General features: G+C 35.8%; 1 protein-coding gene, 2 long non-coding RNA genes and 2 pseudogenes across 6 annotated transcripts in view; 1 reads left to right on the top strand and 4 right to left on the bottom strand.

Moving 5' to 3' along the window:
• LOC137721308 (uncharacterized) overlaps positions 1–26073 on the bottom strand; it is a 39265-nt gene that overhangs the window by 13028 nt on the left and 164 nt on the right. For all 4 annotated transcript variants that reach the window (XR_011066623.1, XR_011066621.1, XR_011066620.1 and 1 more), the window contains exon 2: positions 25556–25808. This is a non-coding gene — a long non-coding RNA (uncharacterized lncRNA). The remainder of the gene's footprint in view (positions 1–25555; positions 25809–26073) is intronic.
• On the bottom strand, positions 238–3351 carry LOC137721299 (receptor-like protein EIX2; annotated as a pseudogene).
• Positions 6840–12213, top strand: LOC137721011 (SKP1-like protein 21; annotated as a pseudogene).
• On the bottom strand, positions 11935–15488 carry LOC137721306 (receptor-like protein EIX2). The gene is made up of 2 exons (XM_068460411.1): positions 12349–15488; positions 11935–12238 (listed from the first exon to the last, which is right to left on the bottom strand). Exon 1 carries the CDS (start codon positions 15316–15318, stop codon positions 12355–12357), a length of 2964 nt encoding a protein of 987 aa, XP_068316512.1. The 5' UTR covers positions 15319–15488; the 3' UTR covers positions 11935–12238; positions 12349–12354.
• Positions 23324–25315, bottom strand: LOC137721312 (uncharacterized). The gene is made up of 2 exons (XR_011066629.1): positions 24587–25315; positions 23324–23478 (listed from the first exon to the last, which is right to left on the bottom strand). It is a non-coding gene; the product is annotated as an uncharacterized lncRNA (long non-coding RNA).

The raw sequence follows: 26073 nt of genomic DNA on the forward strand, positions 1-26073 counted from the left end.
TTGTATGTTAGGGCAACAAATAAATAAAAAACTAATACTTCTGCCTCTATTTTTATGAGCCAAACTTGTCCGTTTATCACGAGCTTGTATGAGGTTACACGAACTGGTCGTCTCACTTATTTTGGCATTTGTTTAACAAGTTCAATGTAGTTTTGAAATTTTAATTCATGTCCTTTGTTTAGTGCCATTCTTTTTAATCTCTTACACACAGCTCTTCGATCCTGGCTTTCAATTTGGAATGCAGTTTATTCATCCATTAATTCATAACAAATTGAGAAAAATTGAAACTAAAACCATAAATACTTGTGTGAAATTACAACTCGACAATGAGTCAAATACATCTACCTCTAATGTATTTGGAGAAATTCCAACTTATTGTTACAAGTAATAGTAGAGCTCTTCATTCTGTAAAATCTCTTCCCCCATAACTTAAAAGTTATTGCATTCTTCTTCTCCTTCAGGCTCCTCAAACCGAAAGCCGAAGGGGTTAGCATGAGGTACCAAACAAGACGATGAACGAGCTACAAAAATTCAGGTAAACCACAGGCGTTAGCTGTTTGCCGGGAGTTTAAAAGAGAAGAAGACATGTATGTTAATTGCAATATTATTCATTATGTTACAGAAAACTTACAGTTTATTCACCGGGCATTCTTCGTTGCCTGAACAATGTCACCCCGACATTAAGCCAATCATTTAAACCATTCAAGAGCTTGAAGTATGTGTATCTCCATGACCTATTGAATATCAAACTCCCACAAACTCTCCAGAATTCAACAACAAATCCAAGCCCCAAACTCAAGTAAAATCCCGGAGTTATAAACCCGTCATTATTATCTTCATCCTGATTGCTCCTCTGGAGTTGTTTCCTCAGAAGAGCATGTCTGAAGTGGAATTCCACAAAGGAGAGATTTCCGGCAAAAACAGAGGGCTCATAAATTTGAAGCTGAGATCCTATGGGAATCTTTCCAGACAGGTTGTTGTTGGACAAGTCCAACTTACCAAGGCCAGATATTCCAATGAGACTCGTTGGAATTGTACCATGTATTTGGTTGTTTGACAAATCAAGCAAATCTAAGGACTGCAACTTCCCGATATTTGGAGTTATTTGACCTGTTAAGTTGTTTCTTGATAGGTTTAAAGAAATCAACCCAACAAGATCAGTGATTTCACAAGGAATCTCTCCCGTTAATCGGTTGCTCGACAGATGAATACTCTTTACAAGCCCCAGAATGCTTTTGTATTTGGACATCATGCCTTTCCATATCAAGGATGCTTCGTCATCATAACTATAACTAGTGAGAGAATTGGAGTTTACATAAATGGTATGAGTATAGTTAGACTTGAACTTCCCCTTAGAGCCAAATTAGTCAAATTGTTGAGGCATTTGGGTATACTTCCGGAGATATTGTTCATCGATAAATCCAAAATTTGAATGCTTCTCATATTACACATTTGTAACGGAATGCTTCCATAGAAGTGATTAAAATGAAGGATAAGGATAGTCAAATTTGGAAGTCCATACCCTAACCATTCAGGTATCGGCCCTGATAAGTTGTTATCTGCAACATCAAAAACTACTAGGCTTGAACAATTGTTCAAGGATGAAGGCAATTCCCCCACAAATCCATTATTGTTCAGGTTCAACGTTCGAATAGAAAATAAAGAGCCCATTGTGGTAGGAATTCTCCCCAAAAAATGGTTGTCACTCAAATCAAGAATTAAAAGATTTTTGAAATGGGTCCAGCAATCGGGAAGTTGTCCGTCTAAATGGTTGCTCGAGAGATCAAGCAACGTTAAATTACTTGCCTTCATTGGAAACAAGAAAGAAAAAGACCCTGAAAAATTATTGTGGGACAGATCAAGAGATGACGCTTTTAATAGGAATGGAGGGACTTGACCTTCCAATTGGTTCCAACTCAAATTTAGTAGACGAGGGTAATATAAAAAATCAATTTGCGAGTTTGGAATTGTTCCCCTAATTTGGTTGTTGGAGAGATCTACAAAACCAATTTCATGATGATGAGACAGCCCTTCCCAAAACCAACTTGGAAGAGTATCAGATATTCCTGCATTAGAAATATCAAGGACTGAATAACTTGTCTGAGTTTGAAGCCAATTTGGAAAATGTGGGCCCATCTTGCAAGGCCCCAAGAATATGGAATCCAATTGGAAAGGGGGAACCCATTTAGAATGGAAGTTTAAAGTTAGTGAGGCAGAGGACAGACCAAGACATCTTAATTTGGAGAGACCCGAGAAATGACTTTCCGAAATCGTCCCTTGAAATTGGTTAAAAGAGAGATCTAGATATGCAAGAGAGCTCATGTTTCCAATGACATCGGGAAATAAGCCAGTTAATTGGTTGAAAGACATGTCAAGATGACCAAGAGTGGCATTGTATTTGGACAACCAAAGAAATATGGAAGAAGTGAGTTCGTTGGAACTAAGGTCAACATGAGCAAGAGATGTAGAAGAATTTATGTTAAAAAGAGTAGTGGAACGAATTGCAGGAGAAGGAAGACTGCAATTTAACAGTGTCAAGTTTGTAAGTTTGGGGAGCTTACTAACCGTTTCCAACCAGTCAGGAACATTACTAAGATTGTTGTAACTCAGGTCCAAATATGTTAAAGAAGAAAGCTGAGGTAGCCATGAATTGAGATTTTCTACATTAGCAAAGTGATTGAAGCTGAGATCAAGATGTTGCAAGTGGGTAAGGTTTCCAACTTGACTTGGAAATTGACCACCAAAAGAAGCACCAAAGAGATCGAGGTATCTTAAACTGGAAAGAGAACCAATGAAATCTGGAAGTCGGATCCCATTGAAGTTTATCCACGAAAGGTCCAAATATTTCAAATGCTGCAACTCAATCAGTTCAGGATTCATCATCTTACCTTGCAATTAATATCGGATAAAGTGCGGGTCTCCTTTCTGATCAAATGAGCGAGTTCGATGGTGACGTTCCAATCCAAGATCAAGTTGAATAACATGGTTGGTACGGTTGCTGCAGTGGACACCTACCCATTTGCAACAATCTTGCTTGTGTTCTTCTATTCCCCACGAAGAGAGGAAGTTGTTGTCATCCACGAGGCCCTGTTTGAAAGCAAGGAGTGCTTCTCTTTCCCTCTCAATGCACCGCATCACTCCTCCTGAAGAAATATTGTTGAATCCATGAGAAGGGGAAGGGTTGACAACACATGGTAGTAAAATTACCACCACAATTAAAGCATAAAAGAGTTTGTTGAAGCATCTGATTCCGGCACCCTCCATCTTAATTCAACTAAATGAACCAAAACACAATTGAAGAATAAAAAAGAAAAACTGTGGATTCAGGATTTTGATTTAGAAGAAGCAGCAAATGGGGTTCAAAATGGTCAGGAATTTTTTTTATTTTTATTTTTATTTTTGTTGGGTGGGTGGGTTGGGTTGGGTTGTTTGGTCCGTGTTGGCTGAGGCCGTGGGTGGCTGTGATGAAATTGTAGGATATGCAGTAATGAAGATAATACGTACAACCATAGGATGCATATGGCTTCGTTAAAAATCTTGCTGAGAATTTCAAACCCGTCGAAGGGAAAAAGTATGTTCCACACCAAACAATAGATAGTAAGAATAACATTTTTGTTATTCTTGCTCTATTTTTTACTAGATTGACTTGTCTTTTTGGTGTGAAATTGATTTTTATTTTTATACAACGACATATATTTACACTATAAGAGTAAATATTGTATCAAACTCACAATTTTACAAGATTAAAATTTCACATGTGACAACCCGTCCTTAGTTCTACGATTTTATAAATTCTAAAAATGTGAATTTACGAAAATGCTCTAGAGGCAAAAATTTTGACTTCCGTTGACCATCGGTTTGAGAGTCGTAGGACTTATTCTTTTAGCGTATCCTCGTAGTACTCATCACTACGAACGCATAGGCTAAAGCTGTTTATGAGTCCAGATTAGAACGATATAGTTACGGACATTTGAAGTTGTTTTACTAATGTATGAATTTGAAAGTAATTAACTCTCACAATGTGGGAATTGTAACCAATCAGAAATTAGGGAGGAATGAGTGGACCAATCAGACAAAGGGCTAGGGACCAATTAGAAGAAAAAGGGAGCAGCCAATCAGGAGGGAGGATCTCCCTCTTCCCGTCGACCAGACCCATGACAAAACAGGTTTCGACCTGGTTCTATTTCCGACCAATTTCCACCACTTTTTCCAACGAAATTCACCCATTCTTCACCTGCTACTTCCCATCTACCATTTCCGCCCAAGATCGAAGGGTTTTAAGAACCAATTTCGTGAGAACAGAACCGGTGTTTGTGAGGGAACTTTGATGGCGATCTACCATTTCTGAAGCGTTTATCTTCAATTACCATCACCAAAATACTCCTCAAGAGGTCAAGAACAAAGCCCAATCAGTGGTTGGAGCGTCGAAGTTGATTTGAGGACGAATCAAGAACATCCAAATTCTAGGGTTCCGATGGGTTCATAGCTATTTGGAGCTTTTTACGACCAAATTGAACTTAGTCATAAGTATAAAACTTGCTCTACTCATTGAGATCTTCATTTTTGTGAAATTTGGAAATTTTTAGAAATAGTTGATTTTTTAGTAAAGTATGCACCCTTTAGCTAATTAAAAATTATATACAACAGGTGGTTGATTCTCTCTAGTGGATAGACACTTTTTATTTTTGTTTTTTTAAAGAGGAGTAATATTGTTTGTAATATAAAAAAGAACCCTAATATGCATAGAGAAAGCCGATGGGCCAAATTTAAATCAGAGAACATGAGTATGAACTCATCCATGACCAAAGCCCACACCAAAAGGTAGTTAGTTGAGGCCCAACGAGTTCGATGATTAGGATTAGTCCAATTCCACATCAGCATTGTTATTCCTATTTTTTCATCAAAGTGCATTTTCCAATCTTTAACTTCAGCAACATTAACTCTTAAACCCAATTTAACAATTTGAATTAGTTTTTTAATTCTCCAATTTTCGCGAAGAAACTTCACACTGAGCAGCAGTTACTAAAACAACAATAATTTTTGTTTCATACATCGATATCACAAAAGGTAAAAGCCTCCAAAAACTAGATTCGGATTCCATCCATATATGGCACACCATCAAATTCTTCCCGATCTAGTCTCGGCAAATTAATCTTCGTGACACTCCACCAGCAACATTCTAGCACTTTGACAAATCTTGCTTCAAATCTTCCTTTTTCCATATATGTAAAAAACGACTCAAATATAAAAGAAACTACACAAAATAGTGAAGAAAAGGATAATAAAAGTAATGACTGATTAAACACTTATCAACTGACTACGTGATGTATTAGTGACATGATTCATAAGAGAATATATCCTACGAAGAAGAAATATTTTTGTCCAGAGTTCAGACCAGGTGGCTCATACGAATGAGGATTCTCTTTGTGAGGGTCCAAAGAATTCTTTAATCGTATTCGTTTATAGCAAATCGTACAACTAGCTTTTATCAAATATTATTTATGTTCAATTTTAAATAAAATATTTAAAATAACTTCTGATCATACAATATACGATGACTGAACATAATTAAAAGATTTTCAGAATCATCAAAAAGAAGATTCAGGGAGGATCATCAGTCGGCTCATACGGCCCATACACAAAAATCATTCCTTACCCCACCCTTATTGTTCCATATTCATTCGCCCCTATTTGTGCCCTGCTCACAACACTAAGGGGGCGTTTGTTTGCCCTCATTAAACTTCCTTGGATTGGACTGGCTTAGCTGGGATTGCTAGCCAGTGTTTGATGCAAACATGGACTACCGTAGACTAAGTCGGACTCGCACCAACTAAGTCTTTCGCTAGGTCGTCTTAGCGAGGATCCCCGATAGGTATGGGATTGCTAATCCCGTCCCCAAATCTGTTTCGTTTGCCCGTTGCATCATCTACATACTGCATTGTTTGCAAGCGTTCTTCTCTGCAACACCGTTTGCCCACCCCCCAGATCTGAAACAAAAGCCTCATTCACTGCCGAAATCTCAAAATCCAACCACAAAATTAAAAACGAAAAACAATAACAACCAAATCCAACCACCAAATTCAAAGTCAACCGCGTGCCAGAAAATTCCGAGATGGCTTTGCAGGCGGAAAAGCCAACGCATGTATCAGATCCGAAAATTTTTGGAAGAAAAAAGGATGAGGAACATGGAGATGCTTAATGGCGGCAAGAGGGTGAAGATGATGAGCTTGTTTTTGAAGGATTTGTGATGAGCTTCACACTTGCGTTGTGCAGGAAAATGAGGGAGAAAAGAAAATATGATTCCAGAGTGATAGTTTTCCAGGAGAAAAAAAGGTTAAAAGGTTGAATAAATAATAAAATATTATTATGTATGCATCAAATAATATAAAATATTACAATATATACATTAAATAATATAAAATATTATAATATATGCATTAAATAATATAATATTATAGTTTGTTTATTATTCAGTTTTATAGTCCAACACTGCACTAAACGCTTCACTAAATTAGTCCAGCTTAGTCTAGTCTAAGCCAATCCACCTTAATCCTAGTAGCTACTCCAGTCCGAGATAGTCCGATGAAACAAACGTACCCTAATGATACTCAATATTCAGTGTCCAACTATCTAAAGGGCGTACGGGCCTCATCGATGGGGTCCATTTTCAATGGAAGGCTGCTAATTACCAGCTTACATTGATGATCAATATGATCCGTTGATTAAGGTGGGCCTGCACCAGGAAGTGTACAAACAAACAACGATAATCAATCAAATCAAAATAAATACAAGAGGTCAGGAAACCCTAACGAAACGCTGACGTGTGATTTGCAGACCTTTTGATTTTTGACGCAATTTCAGTCACACAAGAGGCTTTTTTTTTTTCCTAAAATTTATTCGCAATTTATCCATTTTTTGGGATTCGCCGACAACCGCCAAATCTCTGCAATTCAAAGCTACCCTACCTGGAATCCGTACATTTCGTATGTCTCCTTCGTGTTAATTAATTATCTATCCTTTGGCTTTTCTTTACCATGTTTTTTCCCCCTTCTGAATGCCTGTTTGGTTGCCCAGAAAGTGCAGGAAAAATGGAAATGATTGAATGGAAAAATGAAATTGCTAAGTACCCTTTAATCCGGAGCTTGCTGAACTAAAATCTTTAGGAAAAACAATCATTTATTTGTAATAAAAGTTAGTTTAATCGAGAAATTCAGCTAAAATACCTATGAATTGCAATTTTTCTCACTTGATTTAGGGCAATATAATCACCAGAATGCTTTTTCATGTACTTTGGAATAAATGGAATTAAGTTTAGTGGAAATATATATGTATGAAGTATAGATTTGTTAAGAAAAATTGGAACTTGTATTGTTTCATGGCAAGTAAGAGCTGGGTTTATGTTTTGAGAGCGATATTCTAATCTAATCTAAACGATGGAGTGGGATTGCAAAGGGTGGTTTACCGCCCTAGCTAACTTGGGTTTATGTTAAATTTGTGTAAACTTTAATTTTGGTTAAGGATTTGCATAAAAGGGCTGCTAATTATAATTTTGTTTGACTTAACAGGGTATCAGCAAGTTGTTGCATAAGAACATAAAGCTGTTTTCTTGTGCCTGATGCACTCCAGTTTTTAAGCCTCAGAACTTGGGATTGTTCAAATGTCAGAAGGTAACATGACTGTTATTAAACCTGAGGTATTATCACTTTCCTGTACGCTTTCTTCGTGCTTCTTTTTATGCCCCTCCTTCCTTTTTTTTCCACTATGTTGTGTTGTCTTTGTCTAGTGTTTAATAGATAAATGCATTATGTTTTCTTTTCTTTGTTCTTCAAGCCATAGTCGAATCGATTGTTTTCTGTTTTTCGTTTCTTTTGAGTGCTTGTATCTGCCTCTACTTGTTGAGTGTTAATTTGTTCTCTCCTTTTATTTTTGTTTATTTGGAGGGGGTGAAGGTGGGTGGGTTGTTTAACTGTTTCATATTTTTCGTTTACTCTGTAATGTTGGAATTCTAAAGCCACATCGGTGCCAACTCATTCTCAGATGATGAAGTCTTACATCTGGCTTCAGACTACTGACGGTTCAATCCAACAAGTGGAACAAGAGGTTGCCATGTATTGCCCCATGATATGCAAAGAAAATATACAGAAAGGGATGGGAGCTTCCAAGAACCATGCAATATCTCTTCCTGAAAGAGTCAGTACAGCAATGTTGAGCTTAATTCTTGATTACTGCAGGTTTCATCAAGTAACAGGTCGCTCGAACAAGGTTCTACATGTTTTTGGAATGTCATTCTGTTTTCCTTCTTTCTGAGTCTATGCCCTCTGTCTGTTTTGCATAAATTTGAGCTACTGAGGACATTAATCTCCACCTGCACACTGGATTAAATGTTTACTCTGATGCTGGTGTAAACTCGGCACCCTCGGCACCACTCGTTTATATAGGAGTGCAAGGCTTTTGATGAAAAATACATCCGAATGGACACAAAGTTGCTCTGTGAGTTGACTACAGCTGCTGACAGCCTCCAATTAAAACCATTGGTGGATCTTACTAGTCGTGCTCTTGCATGAATAATTGAAGGGAAAACACCTGAGGAGATACGTGAAATATTTCATCTCCCTGATGATCTTACAGAGGTCTCCGATGCTTGAGATATCTGTGTATGCTTAGCAAAAACTTGGTGTTTCTTTGTTGTTTTTAACACCACTAAGAAATTATCCAGGAAGAGAAGTTGGAGCCTTTGAAAAATTCAACTGACGATCCACGCATCCGGCTTTTGAATCGATTATATGCAAGAAAGAGGAGGGAACTTCAGGAAAGAGAGAAATTGAAGGTGAGTTTGGTATTTGATGAATCTGAATTCAAAACGTATTCCATAATACGTTCTCTGGCTTTTATACTATGCTAAATAATATATCCTTCTTATTGGTAGTCATTATTGAACCTTCCATACTTTTCAGAATGCTGAGCTTGAAGAAGAACAAAACGATGAACGTTCAGTTGATGATCTCTTGTCATTCATTAATGGAGAAATTGGAGGTATACCTGAGTAATTGCTCTCTTATTCCTTCACTGCATAGTTATTGTTAATTGAGAAATTGGATTTATCATTGAGTTGCTTGTAGTTCCAACGAGCAAATTGCACAACGCACACTTGATACTAATTTTTTCAGGATTGCATTAGCCCACATTATACTGTACTTGGGAGTACTTAAGATTCCTTTAAATGGGATTTGAAGTGTAGTGTCTTAGTCGTCTATTTTTACTTTATTTCCTTTTGAAGGCCTCATTGGAGGTAAGGAAATTATGTTTCACAGATTCCAAAGGGATTAAAACTTCCAAGAACAAAAAGAAGAATCGCGGGAGAAAAGATCAGCAGAAAAGCACATGTCTATATGAGGCTAATGAGATCCATGAGGTTTGAATCACTAATTCGGTCTTGAACTTATACATTTCCGCTTGAGTTGTTAGATAGCTAATTTTTCTTCATTTTTCTTTTCGCCCAAATGTTGTAGGTGTCGAGCAATCTTAACTTTGCTTGCCCCAGTGATGAACTCAACAAATTTACACCTAGCTCTAGTTTGACATTAAAGCTACAAGATCTAAAGGATGATAGGGTGGAGGATATGATTGGGTTTGATGATGGTGATATTGATGATGAGATTGATCCGGCATTGAAGGAAAAAATTGATAGGTTTGCCTGCAACTATTTTGGGTTATTACATGATTTGCAATATAATCTTATCTTTTTTAATTTTAGTGGATGAAAAAAAAATATATATCACGTTGAGCAACATGTGGAAGAAAAGTTACTGAATTGAACTGAATGGTAATAACTTTGTCGATGATGACTTTAGTTATAGAAAGCTTAAGGAAACAGAATGGTGGATCTCATTATGGTGCAACTTCGTTGCTTTTTTAATTTATTTTTTTATGAACGCAGTTCTGAAATTGAAGATATGCAATTAGAAGATGAAATTTGATACCTGCAAAAGAATTTCAAGTTGTCAGATGTTTTTCAATGTTGCAGAGTTTGCTTAAAAACTAAATAGCTATTAATGTAGTGGTATTTCTCTCCACTTCTTTTTTAAACTGTCCCATGTTCAAATCCACTCCTCACCCAGCTAAGAAGATGAAAAAGGTTGCTTAAAAAAGTTGGTCTATGATAAAAATGAGTAAACATTGGGGACAATGTTTTGCCTTTGCTAGCTCTTTATGGTGGCTTTGAAAGATGTTGGTTTTTGATTTTCTGTGTGCAATAGTTGTTTGGACATTTTAAATAAATATTCGTTTATGTTTATAAAGAAAAAGAGCTCTCATTCTGGTCATCACCATTAAGCATCTGTTGTGAAACATGGTTCCGGCCGCCCACTCTTCTGGTTCTGCAGGTCTTTTTCTCTCTAGTCGGTAGTATTTTATTTTCTGATAAACTGGAATTTCAAGTTGCATCCTCCACCATGGTTCTGCATGTGAATATGCATTTTTTAGAGACAACTTTATCTTGCTGCTGTGACATATTTTCTTAAATCGTTGTTCAGGGAGGTTGAAGATTTTGCTCGGAGGTTAAATTCAGACTGGCCTGAAAGGATGCAAGAGATCCTATCTTTGGGTCAGGAAAGGAGGCCTGTACCATTTTCCATTAATGGAAACGGTTCTTTCAGAAGATATGCTTGTATGCTCTCTTTCTTCTTGCTTTTTTGTTCCCTTCCGAAAGCTTCTTCCATTGTTTTTTTCCTGATACACAATACTCTTGTCACATAAGTAAATCTGTGCTAAGATATTTTCGTTACTTTCTTTTGGTAAGTAAGGTTGCAAATGCTTTACATGTTTCTCCTTTCAAATAGCTTTTAAACCTATGCAACCCGAAAAGAACTTACCTATGAAACTTACCTATGCAACCCGAAAAGAACTTGTTTTCACCATTCCTCTTTACTATATGATATCCATAAAGTATATAGTTGTGGAGTGAAAGCTGGAAAGTATAATCTGTTTCCCTGTCTCCTACGTGTGGTTTTCCAAAATCTGTTTTTTTTTTTTTTTTTTTCATGGGCTGATGAATATTTTTCATTAGAATTTCTTTTCGTATTCCTGGTTATTCATAGTTGGCCGTTCTGTTTCTGTCACGTTATAATTTTACCAAGTGAGAGGAATTGATATTGATATCAATATTGCTCCCTTTCCCTGTTCACTTAGCTGGCTGTGCATTAGCTATTTGATTAGTGATATTCCCTCACTCAGACAAGCTTAATTCCACTAGTATTGTACCAATCCCGAGTGTATCTGTTTTATCCGCTTCTGAATCGTATGTTATTCACCAACAAGAGACAAACATTAAACTCAAGAGCACTTATTCAGCATTACATTCCCTGTTACTCATCTTACCACTCGTGCATACAGGAGAACATCCAGAGTGGAAACGGCTCGAACAAAACTCTTATCGGCCAAAGGCTGGAACAATTTTGGCCAGATGCTAACAGGCTACCAAGAGTTCCTATTCTCATTTATTTGGACCCAAACATAATTATTTTTTTTTCCCTTCTTCATAATTTAATCTTCTTCTTTTGTTGGGGTAATTAGCTGGAGTTGGATTTGGGGGCAACTGTTTGTATGTTAGGGCAACAAATAAATAAAAAAAAAATATATAATAATTTTGCCTCTGTTTTCATGAGCCAAACTTGTTCGTTTATCACAAGCTTGTATGATGTTGCACAAATGGGAGAAATTTTTAGTTGTGACGGGAACACAAGTGGTACACCATGTGTTTTAATAGGAATGGTGTGAAATTTTATTTTTTAAGTTATTAACTTTTTAGCACACATATTCCACCATTTGTTTAGGGTCGTCTCACTTATTTTGGCGTTTGTATAACAAGTTCAATGTAGTTTTGAAATTTTACCTTCGTTTAGTGCCGCTTTTTTTAGTGTCTTACACAACTCTTCAATCCTGGCTTTCAATTTGGAATGCAGTTTATTCATCCATTAATTCATACAAATTGGGAAAAATTGAAACTAAAACCATAAATACTTGTGTGAAATTACAACTCGACAATGATCCAAATACATCTACCTCTAATGTATTTGGAGAAATTCCAACTTATTGTTACAAGTAACAGTAGAGCTCTTCATTCTGTAAAATCTCTTCTTCCATAACTTTAAGTTATTGCATTCTTCTTCTCCTTCAGGCTCCTCCTCAAACCGAAAGCCGAAAGGGTTAGCATGAAGTACCAAACAAGACGATGAACGAGCTACAAAAATTCAGGTAAACCACAGGCGTTAGCCGTTAGCCGGGATTTTAAAAGGGAAGAAGACATGTATGTTAATTGTAATATTATTCATTATGTCACAGAAAACTTACAGTTTATTAATCGAGCATTCTTCGTTGCCTGAACAATGTCACCCTGACATAAAGCCAATCATTTAAACCATTCAAGAGCTTGAAGTACGTGTATCTCCATGACCGGTTGAATATCAAACTCCCACAAACTCCCCAGAATCCAATGACAAATCCAAGCCCCAAAGTCACGTAAAATCCAGGTGTTATAAACCCGTCATTATCTTCATCTTGATTTTCAACCACCGGTTTCTCCTTCAGGGTTGTTTCCTTAGGAGAGCACATATGTTCAAGTGGAATTCCACAAAGGAGAGGATTTCCGGCAAAAACAGAGGTGTCATAGGGTTGTAGTTGAGACCCGATGGGAATTTTTCCAGACAGGTTGTTGTTGGACAAGTCCAACTTACCAAGGCTAGATATTCCAATGAGACTTGTTGGAATTGTACCATGTATTTGGTTGTTTGACAAATCAAGCAAATCTAAAGACTGCAACTTCCCTATTTTTGAAGTTATTTGACCTGTTAAGTTGTTTCTTGATAGGTTTAAAGAAACCAGCCCCACAAGATCAGTGACTTCACTAGGAATCTCCCCCGTTAATCGATTACTTGACAGATGGATACTCTTTACGAGCCCCAGAGTACTTTTGTATTTGGACATTATTCCATTCCATATCAAGGATGCTTCGTCTTCATAAAAAAAAACACCGATAGCAGTACCATTGGTGGTTACCTTAAATAGGTGAGTGATAGTTAGACTTGAACTTCCTCTTAGAGCCAAATTAGTCAAATTGTTGACACATTTGGGTATATTTCCGGAGATGTTATTCATTGAGAAATCCAGAATTTGAATGCTTCTCATATTACACAATTGTGATGGAATGCTTCCATAGAAGTGATTAGAACGGAGGATAAGAATAGTCAAATTTGGAAGTCCAACCCCTAACCATTCAGGTATCAAACCTGATAATTTATTTTCTCCAACATCAAAAACCACGAGACTTGTACAGTTCTTCAAAGATGAAGGCAATTCTCCCACAAGTCCATTATTGTTTAGGTTCAATGTTTGAATTGAAGATAAAGAGCCCATTGTGGCAGGAATTCTCCCCAATAAAAGGTTGTCACTCAAATCAAGAACTATAAGATTTTTGAAATGAGTCCAGTAATCCGGAAGTTCTCCACGTAACTGGTTGCTCGAGAGATCAAGCAATCTTAAATTACTTGCGTTAATTGGAAACAACCCTGAAAACTTATTGTGGGAGAGAAAGAGAGATGACGAGGCTTTCAATAGGAATGGAGGGACTTCACCTTCCAATTGGTTCCAACTCAAATTTAGTTGACGAGAGAAACATACAAAATTGATCTGCGAGTTTGGAATTGTTCCTCTAATTTGGTTGTTGGAGAGATCTACATAACCAATTTCAGGAGCATGAGACAGCCTTTCCCAAAACCAACTTGGAAGGATATCAGAAATTCCTGCATTAGAAATATCAAGCCTCCAATAACTTTTCTGAGTTCGAAGCCAATTTGGAAAATGTGGACCCATCTTGCAAGACCCCAAGATTATATAATCCAATTGGAAGGGAGGAACCCATGTAGAATGGAAGTTTAAAGTTAGGGAGGTAGAGGACAGAGACAAAGATCTTAATCTGGAGAGACCCGAGAAATGACTTTCTGAAATCACCCCTTCAAATTGGTTAGAAGAGAGATCTAGATATGCAAGAGAGCTCATGTTTCCAATGACATCGGGAAATAAGCCAGTTAACTGGTTGTAAGAGACGTCAAGATGAACAAGGCTGGCATTGTATTTGGACAACCAAAGAAATATGGAAGAAGTGAGTTGGTTGGAACTGAGGTCAACATGAGCAAAAGATTTTGAAGAATTTATGTTAAAAAGAGTACTGGAATGGATTACAGGAAGACCACACCCCCGTAATGTCAAGTTTGTAAGTTTAGGGAGCTTACTAACTATTTCCAGCCAGTCAGGAACATTACTGAGATTATTGTAACTCAGGTCCAAATATGTTAAAGCAGAAAGATGAGGCAGCCATGAAATCAGATTTTCTACATTAGCAAAGTTATTGGATGTGAGATTGGATGTGAGATCAAGATGAACAAGGCTGGCATTGTATTTGGACAACCAAAGAATTATGGAAGAAGTGAGTTGGTTGTAATTGAGGTCAACATGAGCAAGAGATCTGGAAGAATTTATGTTAAAAAGAGTACTGGAATGAATTAGAGGAGAAGGAAGACTGCAATAAGACAGAGACAAGTTTGTAAGTTTAGGGAGCTTATTAACTACTTCCAGCCAGTCAGGAACGTTACTGAGATTATTGTAACTCAGGTCCAAATATGTTAAAGCAGAAAGATGAGGCAGCCATAAATTCATGTTTTCTACATTAGCAAAGTGATTGGAGCTGAGATCAAGATATTGCAAGCGTGTAAGGTTTCCGACCTGGCTTGGAAATCGACCACCAAAAGAAGCAGACCAGAGATCGAGGTGTCTTAAATTGGAAAGAGAACCAATGAAATATGGAAGTTGGGTCCCAGTGAAGTTAACAGAAGAAAGGGCCAAATATTTCAAATGCTGCAACTCAATTAGTTTAGGACTCATCATTTTACCTTGAAAATAATATATGGGATACTCCTGCTGTCCTTTCTGTTGAAGTGAGTAAGCTTCATTCAAAAAATACCACCCAAGATCAAGTTGAGTAACATGGTTGGTTCGGTTGCTGCAGTGGACGCCTACCCATTTGCAACAATCTTGCTTCTGTTCTTCTCTTCCCCACGAAGAGAGGAGATTGTAGTCATCCACGAGGCCCAGTTTGAAAGCAAGGAGTGCTTCTCTTTCCCTCTCAAAGCACCTCGTCACTCCTGCTGAAGAAATATTATTGAATCCAAGGGAAAGGGAAGGGTTGACAACACATTGTAGTAAAATTACCACCACCATTAAAGCACGAAAGAGTTTGTTCAAGCACCTGATTCCGTCACCCTCCATCTTAATTGAACTAAATCAACCAAGAGACAATTGAAGAAGGAAGAAGAAAAACTGTGGATTCAGGATTTTGATTTAGGAGCAAAAGGAAAGCTGCAAGTGTAGTTCAAATGGTGAGGACTCAGGGGGTATGGAAAACAACCGACAGTGTAATGTGTTGGGTGTGAATAAATGTTGGTTGGGAAAACTAGGTTTTATAGTTTGTTAGAATAATGTATTTGCCTTAGAGTTAGGAATGAATCTTACTTTACATGGGCTGCTTTCTGTCAAGTCAAAAGTAAAAAGGGCAGGCAGAGATATAATTACTCAAAAACGTGTTTGTTGATTTTTTGTGTATGTAAGAAAGAGGACTTTCGTTGAATTGGGGAGAATCCATGCGTGGGAAAGGGACGGCTTCAGGCCATAACTACTCATAAAACGTCTTTTAGCTCTTGAGAGAACAAATTAACATTTATTTCCAAAAAGTTAAAAACAGTAAAAAAATTTGTCCGCAAATTAAATTCCACACGTGTGAATGATTCCCACTATTCTCTCTCTTGCTCTCTCTAGTATGTACTTGAAAGTAAAATCTGCGCGATACTGCGGATTTAAAATTAGAAACTTTAATAAAAAGATTCCGATACTGTTCACTTTAACGAAAAACCACATTTTTACACTCAAAAGTCAATTTTGATACCATTCATTTTACCCATTATTTTGTCCTTATCGTTAAAACTTGAAGTTTTTAAGCCATTTTCATTAGTTTTCTATTTAAATTTGCTAGAAAGATTATGTTTAGAAGATGTAAACATTATGTTATAGAAGAATGGGAAAAGTTGTTTAAAGGAGGTATCCTGAAAAGAAAAGGATTGAAATACATGAAATAAAAATTGTATCACAATAGAATTATATTATGAACAAAAAGGATTGAAATACACAACCGAAAGAAACATTATAGAATCCGGAGGATAGGAAAGGGTTGAAACATTGTAGAAAAAGTAGCACCACAATGGAATTATGAAAGAGTTTCTTCAAGCACCTGATTTCGTCATTCTCCACCTTAATTCAACAAAATCAAGGCAAAGACGATTGAAGAATGAAGAAGAAGTGTACAATTAAAGCTGCGAGTGTATTACAATGCTGGGTAATTCACGTTATTTGGATCAAGCTAAAAAGCACGGAAACCGTCTTAACTCATGAGAGAACAAATTTACATTTATTTTACAAACAAGTTGCAAATAGTCAGAATGCCTAATTCATGTTATTTGGACCAGACTAAAATAAACGGAAAATGCCTCAACTTTTGAGAGACAAATTCACATTTTTTTTCTGAAAAAGTTGCAAACAGTCAAAAGTTGTTTTGGAGGATAAGAGGAAGGATGAATGACTCCCACGAAATAGATGATTCTTCTCCACTTTTGTTTGTTATTTGTCTTAATCATGCTTTAAAGAAAAGTACAAGTTTGAGAACAACCTGCAAACCAAAATTTCCACGATGCAAGTGGAAATCCATGCAATAGTTCAAGGTTATTGACTCAAATGGTCAAGCATGTAACATGTGTGAGTGGACCAACTACTTTTCTGTAGGTAGGTGTAGCAATTAGAGGATGACTCGTCTCTCCAGGATAATGACAAAGCCTGCAACAATCAACACAATTCTGCGTTGATTGTTTCGTTCTGTTTACGTTTTAGAAGTCTTTTTATTTTTTGTGGAATTAGAAAACAACATATATGCACGTTATTTGGACTAAGCTAAAAATCGCGAAACCGTCTCAACTCTTGAGAAAATAAATTTACATTTATTTTCCAAACAAGTTGTAAATAGTTAGAATGTGTAATTCACATTATTTGAACCTCGCTAAAATACACGAAAAACGTCTCAACTGTTGAGAGACAAATTCACATTTATTTTCCAAACAAATTGCAAAAAGTCAAAAGTCGTTTTGGAGGATGAGAGGAAGGATGAATGATTCCCACAAGATAGATGATTCTTCTCCACTTTCGTTTGTCATTTGTCTTAATAACGCTTCAAAGTAAAGTACAAGTTGAGGATAATAGGGACTTGCAAACCAAAATTTCCACGATGTAAGTGGAATTGTATTGTCTTGTCTTGGACCCCGTGCGATACTCCATGCGATACTTCAAGGTTATTGACAGCAAGTTCTCAAGAGTTTACGGTATTTCGAATAATTACGCTGCAACTGGGGTCTTTACAAATTTAGTCTTGGCGTTATTAGATTAGAAGACACACAATAATTGACCGACTTAAATGTATTTGCATAGAAATTATGCTAAATTGCTGTTATGAAGAATCATCACTGTCATTTGATCAAGACAATACTTATGGTCTTTTAGCACAACAGTTCCTTGCGTTTTATTCACTTGTGACTGTTCGTTTATCAAGAGGACTAATTCAAAAGACATCAAGCAGATAGAGCTTCAAATCACAACTCATAACAACGAGAATCAAGCAAGCAAAGAGAAATAAATCAAAACCTGAGATTCTTATCAACATGCTTGTCCCTTATGAGCTCTGCAACTTCCTCAATACCATGAAAAGCCTCAAAATCCTACACATTACACACAAGAAAACAATTGAATCATAAAAAACCCATCATTGCTCTGAAACCAATCACAATAAGGGCTGTTTTCAATTGGATGTATTTTAAGCATCCACATATCTTACGTCTTCCCTTAAAATTTCGAGGGAATTGAATCAAAACTTTATATGGAATCTCTACAAATCAATAAAACTCCATAAATTTGACGCAAAACTGAAGTTTGAAGCTTTACCATTTGATTAGCTGATTAATCCAACATCATAGCAATCAAAGCATAGGGAACTTTGTAGCCTTACTTCTTTACGGAAATGGATCCTCTCTGGATCCATTCCTATCTAATCCACCTAGTTCGAGATCCGGACCGTTCAAATTTGATCCAACGGTTACAAACATGAGGCTTCTTTAAAAGTGATAATAACTTTAACCGTTGGATCAAATTTGAATGGTCCGGATTCCGGAATAGGTGGATTGGGTGGGAATGGATCCGGAGAGGATCCATTTCCCTTCTTTACTGTATTTTCATAACTTGAGTTAAGTCAGATTACAGTATAATTTTCACCTCAGTGATCAGGGAGTCGAATCCAAGCATCTAAGGCTGCAAATCAATTTAGAGAATTAAGGGATTTGTAAGATATACGTGAAGTCGTATGGTGATTATTGTATTTTGGTAAACTCTGATTTATTGTGTATTTGACTCGTATATTTAATAAATCGATTTCAAATTCATTCCAACCTATTTATTCTTCCATATCATTTTTAAATGAATTATTCTTCAAACTTGTTTCAGTTTCTTTTTATTTATTTTATTTTTATTCGCGTATTGGGTGCAAGATCAATTCTTTCATCATTCCGAGTCTGGGGCGTGACAATACCTCACTCGATGAAAATAGTTGCCGGAATGACTAGAAAAAAGCGAAACAAAATCAAAATTTCCACAATGCAAAATAAAAAAACCCCACGGTATTAGAAGGAACAACTTTTTCATGCAAACTGAGACAATAAATGACAAAAAAAAATCAAAATTTTCACAATGCAAACAGAAATGTATTGACTTGACTTAGTGATTTTTTGTCTTGAATTTATTACATGTATTTGCCTTACCATTTGGCATGAATCTTTCAGTCTCCGTCTCCAATTGAATGGTAGATGCAGGCAAGGATGAAGCCAAAAAATCTGTATAGATGAGGGCATTGTTAAACAACAATCGTTTACAATATTTGAGAACTTGAAGTGTACTTGAATATCTCCATGACCTATTGAATATCAATGTCCCACAAACGCCTCAAAATCCAACAACGAACTGATCCCTATACTAATGTAAAATCCTCTCTAGGCATCCATTGCAGGGATTCATGTGCAGCGATAAAAGCAAAATTATTTCTCCACTCATCACGTACTAAGAGCATCTCCAATGGGAGACCCTATTGTTGGGTCTCCACCACCACTCTTGAGAACTCTTTTAGGGGCATCAAGGTAATATTCGGGTCTTTAAATGAATATTATCTTCAATGAAAAGTCCTTATAGTAGAATACATAAATGTAGGGACTAAAATATTAGAAAAAAAAACATTGTTAATGTCGTTGGAGCATTGCTATTGATAAAAACAAGAACAAAAAACCAAAAAGCTATCTCTAGGTATTCCAATGGTTAAAGAAGAAGAGGATAAATGACCTCTATTCCCGCCCATTAGAAACCCTTTGTCCTTATGCTGTGGTGTCCAAGGTCCCCATCGGAGATCAATAATTCCAGTAGACAACATAATTTGATAAATTGAGACTCTTTGATGCACCATATATGGGTTAGTCTTTACCTAATTTGCTTTCCACCAAACTTCTTTTTTCTCGATTCTACCAAGGTATTGAAATCCTAGTTTAAAGGACTTTGAAGCTGTACCTTCCTTAAAGTTCAACCATGTTCATTAGAGTCAAATTAAGACCAAGAAGCACAATTAGCTATGCAATAATTCCACCAGACAACATGATTGATAAAATGAGACTTTTTGATGCATCAGATATAGCTGATTCTTTACCAAATATACTTACCACCTAATTTACTGCTTTTTCTAGTTTGCCTTACATAATTTTGAAATGAGAAATGCTAAGAGACTCTCAAAGTGCATAGACTCTCCATTACCTCATGCATTTTGCACAATATTTTGTAATATTGTCATGAATTGTGTAAAAAACATGAGGTGACGGAGTGATTATAGAGAGTCATACTTTTGAGAGAGTCTCTGTAGTATTTTTCCTTTGAAATAATTATGTATTTATATAATATTGAATTATGCCCACCCGCTAGGTTTTGATAAAATATAATTACTTTATAATAATTCTACCAAGACCGTATATATATTATATTAAGGGTGATTTTGTATAAAATCAATACAAAGTTACCATATTGACAATAGATCAACAATATTTATGTTAATTATAAATATGTCAATCATATATTGTGACACTTAAATGCATTTAAAATAAACAAAAATGATAAAATCTGCCATTACAGTTGGCACACACTTCAATTGACATCCCCTTTCTCATATTTTTCATATTTTGGAATAGGTCAAAAAGGATAAGATACTGCAACGCAGTGTCTGTTTCCTGATTCTGTTTTTTACACTTGAATTCAGACGCTGCATTGCAGTGTTCGTTTCATGTTTCCCTTTTTTTTTATCACTCACGCCTTCTATGCTTTATTCTGTTTCAATTTTATTATTTTTTATTCAAAAACTACAACGCAATGTATGTTTCATTTTTTATTTATTTGTTTGTTTTACATTTTGATTTAGAAACTACAACGTAGTGTCTGTTTCCTGGGTTTTTTTTTTTGTCCGTTTCCTTATTCTATTTTTCTTTTGTTTACATTTTGATTTAGAAACTACGTCGTAGTATTTGTTTCCTGGATTTTTTTTTTTTTTTGTTTTTTTTTTTTTTGGCATTTTGATTGTTCATTTCCTGGTTCTATTTTTACATTTCTATTTAGACGCTGCATTAATGTCCATTTCCTAGTTTTCTTCTTCTTTCCATCATCATTTCCACATTTCATGGAGTCTCTCTCAACCCATAAAATTATTGAAAAGAATAAAATGATACACTATTAGAAGGGATAATTTGTTCCAAAGTCTTCTTTTCTTCTAGCATTGGAATCGTCACAACTTGCAAAGAAGAGACAATTAAAGAATGAAGAATACAAACTGAGAAAATAAATGACGAACAAAATTAAAATTTTCACCAAGCCAATTGAAATGTATTGACTTTGTCCTTTGGCAGGAATATTTCATGTGCAACTTTCTAAAAGTCAAAAGTCAAAAATCAAAACCGCTTTTGTTGTTATATGTTTCTTTTTTTTATGTAAAAAATAGGAATTTCTTTAAAGTGGAGAGATTAACGGCTGACAAGACTTGTGAAAAATTGGTATAGGAGGAATGAAGAATCAATGCGTGGGAGTGCGTGGGGTTTAATACGCTCTTTTCCACGAGACCGACATCTCTTTTTCCGGTGGGGTGGGGGAGGTCCCCGGGTTTGGTTTTGGGGGGTTGTTGAGAAATTTCATTTGAATCTATATAACTTATTTCTACAGTAAATTTACTCTCTACATCCATATTAATTTTAATTAAATCATCAATATCTCTTTGAATTCAAATTTACTACCTAAACAATCCTCACAAACCCAATTCAGTATGTAAGTTTATCTTTACACATGTTGAGAAAATAAAAACACAAAATGAGTATTCTACAACTCATTCAAGACGTAATGAGAACAATATATCTTACATATTTGTCTGGCGCTTAATCCTTCTTTTGCTGCATATTTCTCATTGCTCTTTTTCTTCACCGAACCAACCCAAGCGTTGAGGTATTCAAAATATTTTTTAATTTGCAGAAGTTTAGGTATCGTGTGGGTTTCTTTCGCACCTGGTGCTCCGGGCAAGTTTATTGTTTCGACGAGGTTTTACCAAGTATAATTATCCAGTTCAATTATTAATTTCAATAATTCTTGATTTCAATTTTCTGCTCGAGTGATGGATATTTCCTCTTAACAAAAAAAAGGTTTGGTTCTGACATATATTTATCGGGACACTATCACTAAAAAAGATGATTAGCCATATATATGGATCCTTGAAACCTAGAACATGTGGTGGCAGAGAAACAAAATACCAAGAAATACATCATCCACCTTTATTGTCTTCAAGCCTATTTGCAGGCAGTATACAACTGCTACTAAAGCCTAAACAAAATGAATTGAAATCAAATAAAAAATTAACATAAATGGATTCATATTTTATTTGAAGGATTTAAAACTTCCAAATTATCATCCATCCGTCAAAAAGAGCTTATTTCTCTCTTTGACAACGTCTTAGGGTTTTAGTCAAAACAAAACGTAAAAAAATTATTGCATGATGATAAAGGTTTGACTATTGGAGATGGTTTATTGATAAATTTTGATTTTTGTGTTAATTTCATCTTGTACTTGATGGTAACTAGACAATAGGGCTAAGAAGACAATTCACAATGAAGATTTAGGTTGGATGTAAAGTGAGGTTGTTTGGGTTCAAATAAAATTTCCCTTTTTCTTTTTTATACATGTATATATTTTACATTAAGTGGAATAAATAATATACCAAACTCGTCAGTCAAAGTTTAAATTTGAATTATCTTCACTGGAGAGATGCAAAATCTTGGAATGTAAATACCACATTTACATAACATTTCACATTTCTAGAGATAAACTAGAAAAATTACCCGTGCTTCGTTGCGGGTTTTGAAACCTTTGTCCACAACATGCATAAATAATTTGCATAGAAAGATGCACTACAAAGATGGTATGAACGGAGTCACACCCTAAAATGCACCAACGCAAATAACACACATTTCACCAGAGTAAATCCAACAAAATCACAAATCAATACAGGCATATCTAAAGAATTTAAATGACCAAGAGATGAGGGAACCGAGCTGATAAGTACTTAAATAACAAAGAGATGGGTGAACCGAGCTGATGAGAATTTAAATAACTAAGGGATAGGTGAACCACGGGAGGAAAAGTATGCTACCTTCTACTATAATTGGAACGAATTTAAAAATATCTCACCATCACACTGCCAAGAACTACAACTCTTAAGGAGAAAGTGAGAATTAAAGAGGTATTCTCCAGATGATTCTCAAACCTTCCTTTTACAATTTTTCACCCAATATCTCCTATGTATGATTGATTATAGGTTAAATGCACAACAGTAAACCGGGTAAGGGGAAAAATAGGCTAAAACACTCTTTGAACGATAGGATAATAGGATAATAGGATTCACTAAATCATTAGAGATTGCAACAATGAGAGAGTATATAAGCTCACCAATGTTCCCCTCTACACGTAGAACAAAATATCTGCAAAACAAATAACATTCAGTCCACCTTGATACAAATCAAAATGCACAATTAAAACTTAAATAAGATTATACTGCTCAATAAACTTAATGTAAAGGAATCTTATTGAGAGTAATGTACGCGCATGATGTTTCAACATGAGTCCAATAAAGATACGCTCCAGTTTAGTGAGAATTAGGAAAAACCTGCAGCTATCAGTTACAGGTTCCACTGGATAAGGGTGCGCGAGCATATAGTTCACCTGCAAGGATACATCAACCATCCTTCCATCTCACTGACAACAAACCTACCCTCTCCTTTCTCTCTCTCTCTGAATTCCTTTCAAATGACAGACAAATACAAGCACCATACACGAAATCATATTTTCACTTCTCCCAAGTGCTAAAGCTGAAAAACAAAGTAGACTTCCAAAATCAAAATAATTGATTTTACCATCCTCAACGTGCTCAAAGCCCAAAAGAACAAAAGCAGAAATGAAAGCAAAGGGAATAACTTCAATCATAAATGGACTTAAAGCACTCAATTCAGTGAATTCATTAATCTTCTATCCTTTTTTCCCTCGATTTTCTCGGAAACCAAACAGAAAATGAGAAAAGAGTTATACGCTATTCAAAAGGGAGAAAAGTTCGAATTCCCTATCACTCAATTTCTCATATCAAATAAAAAAAATTAATCCAAACCCAAAACAACATTAAACATAAAAATTCAAACTTTATTGCCTTTTAGCTCTCTGAATTTACTCTCAAACCAAACACAGAAACTAAACCCAGTAAAAAAATCATCCATTTTTTAAAATCACTTGTCAATTCAACATAAAAAATAAAAAAAGGAACAGAACCAGTCCTAATTACTCCACTGACACTGCACTTTTTTTGGTCTGGTAATGCTGCATACGTGGAAAACTTAAAGCTCAAAAGTAGATATCCATGAAAATTAAATCCTTCTGCAAGGGATACAAATATTAACAAAGATTTGGGAAATTTCAATTTTCTGAATGAAGCATCTCTTCTGAATGACAAACTCAGATCTTGGAAATAAACAATAATATTACTATAAAAAAAGAAGAAACGTGTAAGCCAGTATTATAGGTGGTCCGTGGAAATGACAAATTGCACTGCGATAAATCTCTGAATTGCTCATTGTCCACCATCCCCAACTCAAACTCAAATAGAGAGAGGCACCACAGGGGCTAGAAATTTAATATTAGCGTTCAACTAAACTTCTAGAATCCCCAAAAAAAGATCCTATTTTGCTAAAGATACCCGAAACAGTGTACAATGCAATACAAACCCAATCAAATTAAAATCCCTAATATCAAATTTAAGAATCACAATTAGACAAAAACTGACCTAATTAATTGGATATCCCCGCGAGTACTATTCAAATGTTTCATTACAGAAAAGAGGTAGCTGAGAAACCTCATATCTGAGAACTGAACTGAGAAGTTGGTTTACGTTGCGGAAGTGAACCGAGAAATAACTTCTCCATTTAAAGCCAGTAAATCAGAGTCTGCAGCTGTCGGATTCTCTCTGTCCCAATCAACCAAGTTCTCCATTTCAAACTTCCCATAAAAAATTTGACAGCAATACAACCAATAACAATAAAAAATTTAAACCAATCCAAAAACTAAAACCCTTTTAATTTTCCATGTGTATTCAATGATTTGGTTCCTATAAAAATAGGAAATATGGAATAATTATTTGGAGATAGAATCACATATAGAGCTAGCAGAGGAAGCAAAGAAGATATGCAAAAGCAAATTAAGAGATCATCATATTACAATTACAAAAGCTACATAAGCAAATTAAGAGATCCTCATATTTGGAGACAGACGCACATAAAGAAGCAAAAACAAATTATTATTGCCGCCAAAATACCTGAAAATCTTAAGGCTAGGGATTTTCACTCTCTTACTGAAAAAAAAAAAAAAAAATCCCGTTTCTGAGTAATAACACACAAACTCATCTTATACAGCAAAGAAGCATAGGATTGAGAAATCAGAGCCTAATTTCCAATATCAAAAGAGTATGAATTAGTCAACTTAAACGCTAATTTTGTTAGAGAAGATTAAAATAGGCGCGAAATCCATACAATTTATACATTACCATTGATTCAAGTTCTGGTAAGGTGTGCAACGGAGATCAAATATACCTGCCATCAACCAAAACCAAATGCAAGCAAAACCCATAAGAAAAACCCATCAACTAAAACCCAGCACAAGGTAAACCATCAACCAAAACCAATAATTTATCAATTGCAGTAATTAGGTCAAACCCACATTGACATTCCACCCAGAAAAGTAAAAAAAGAAACGTTACCTTGAATTGGGCGGTTTCCTGGGCATTTCATGTTCAAACTCCGGGCACTTCATTGGTTGGTGAAAATACCAACGGAGATGAGAAGGCGGGGTGAACAACGGAGGTTGCAAAGCAGGGATTGAAGAGATAACGAAACAGAGATCGAAGAGATCGTCAATCACGTTGCAGGGTGAGAGTTAAGATAAGAAGATACTCACAGCCCAAAACGGATGACATCACCAACACGTAAATCCACATAAACCTTTTTGTTCACCTGATTATTAGGCAAGAGAAAACCATTAGGAACAATCAAGAGCCATCCACACTGCAAAGTTAATTACTAATTTGTAAACAATTCTTAAGATTTCTCAGGTCAATGCGTGTTTTCATTCTTTGAACCAAACGGTATGGATAAAAAGCGAGGAAAGCAATCAGCTGCATAAAAGTACCGAAAACATGGAAATTCATAACCCATGCACCAAAAACAAAATCGGAAAGAATTCAAATTAAATAAAATAAACACAATCGAACAAAAGAAG

Source organism: Pyrus communis, chromosome 16 (assembly GCF_963583255.1).
Source record: "Pyrus communis chromosome 16, drPyrComm1.1, whole genome shotgun sequence".
NCBI classification, from domain to species: domain Eukaryota; kingdom Viridiplantae; phylum Streptophyta; class Magnoliopsida; order Rosales; family Rosaceae; genus Pyrus; species Pyrus communis.

Excerpts from the sequence above, each read along its gene's own strand:
- LOC137721306 (XM_068460411.1), bottom strand. The coding sequence starts at position 15,318 with ATGGAGGGTGACGGAATCAGGTGCTTGAACAAACTCTTTCGTGCTTTA.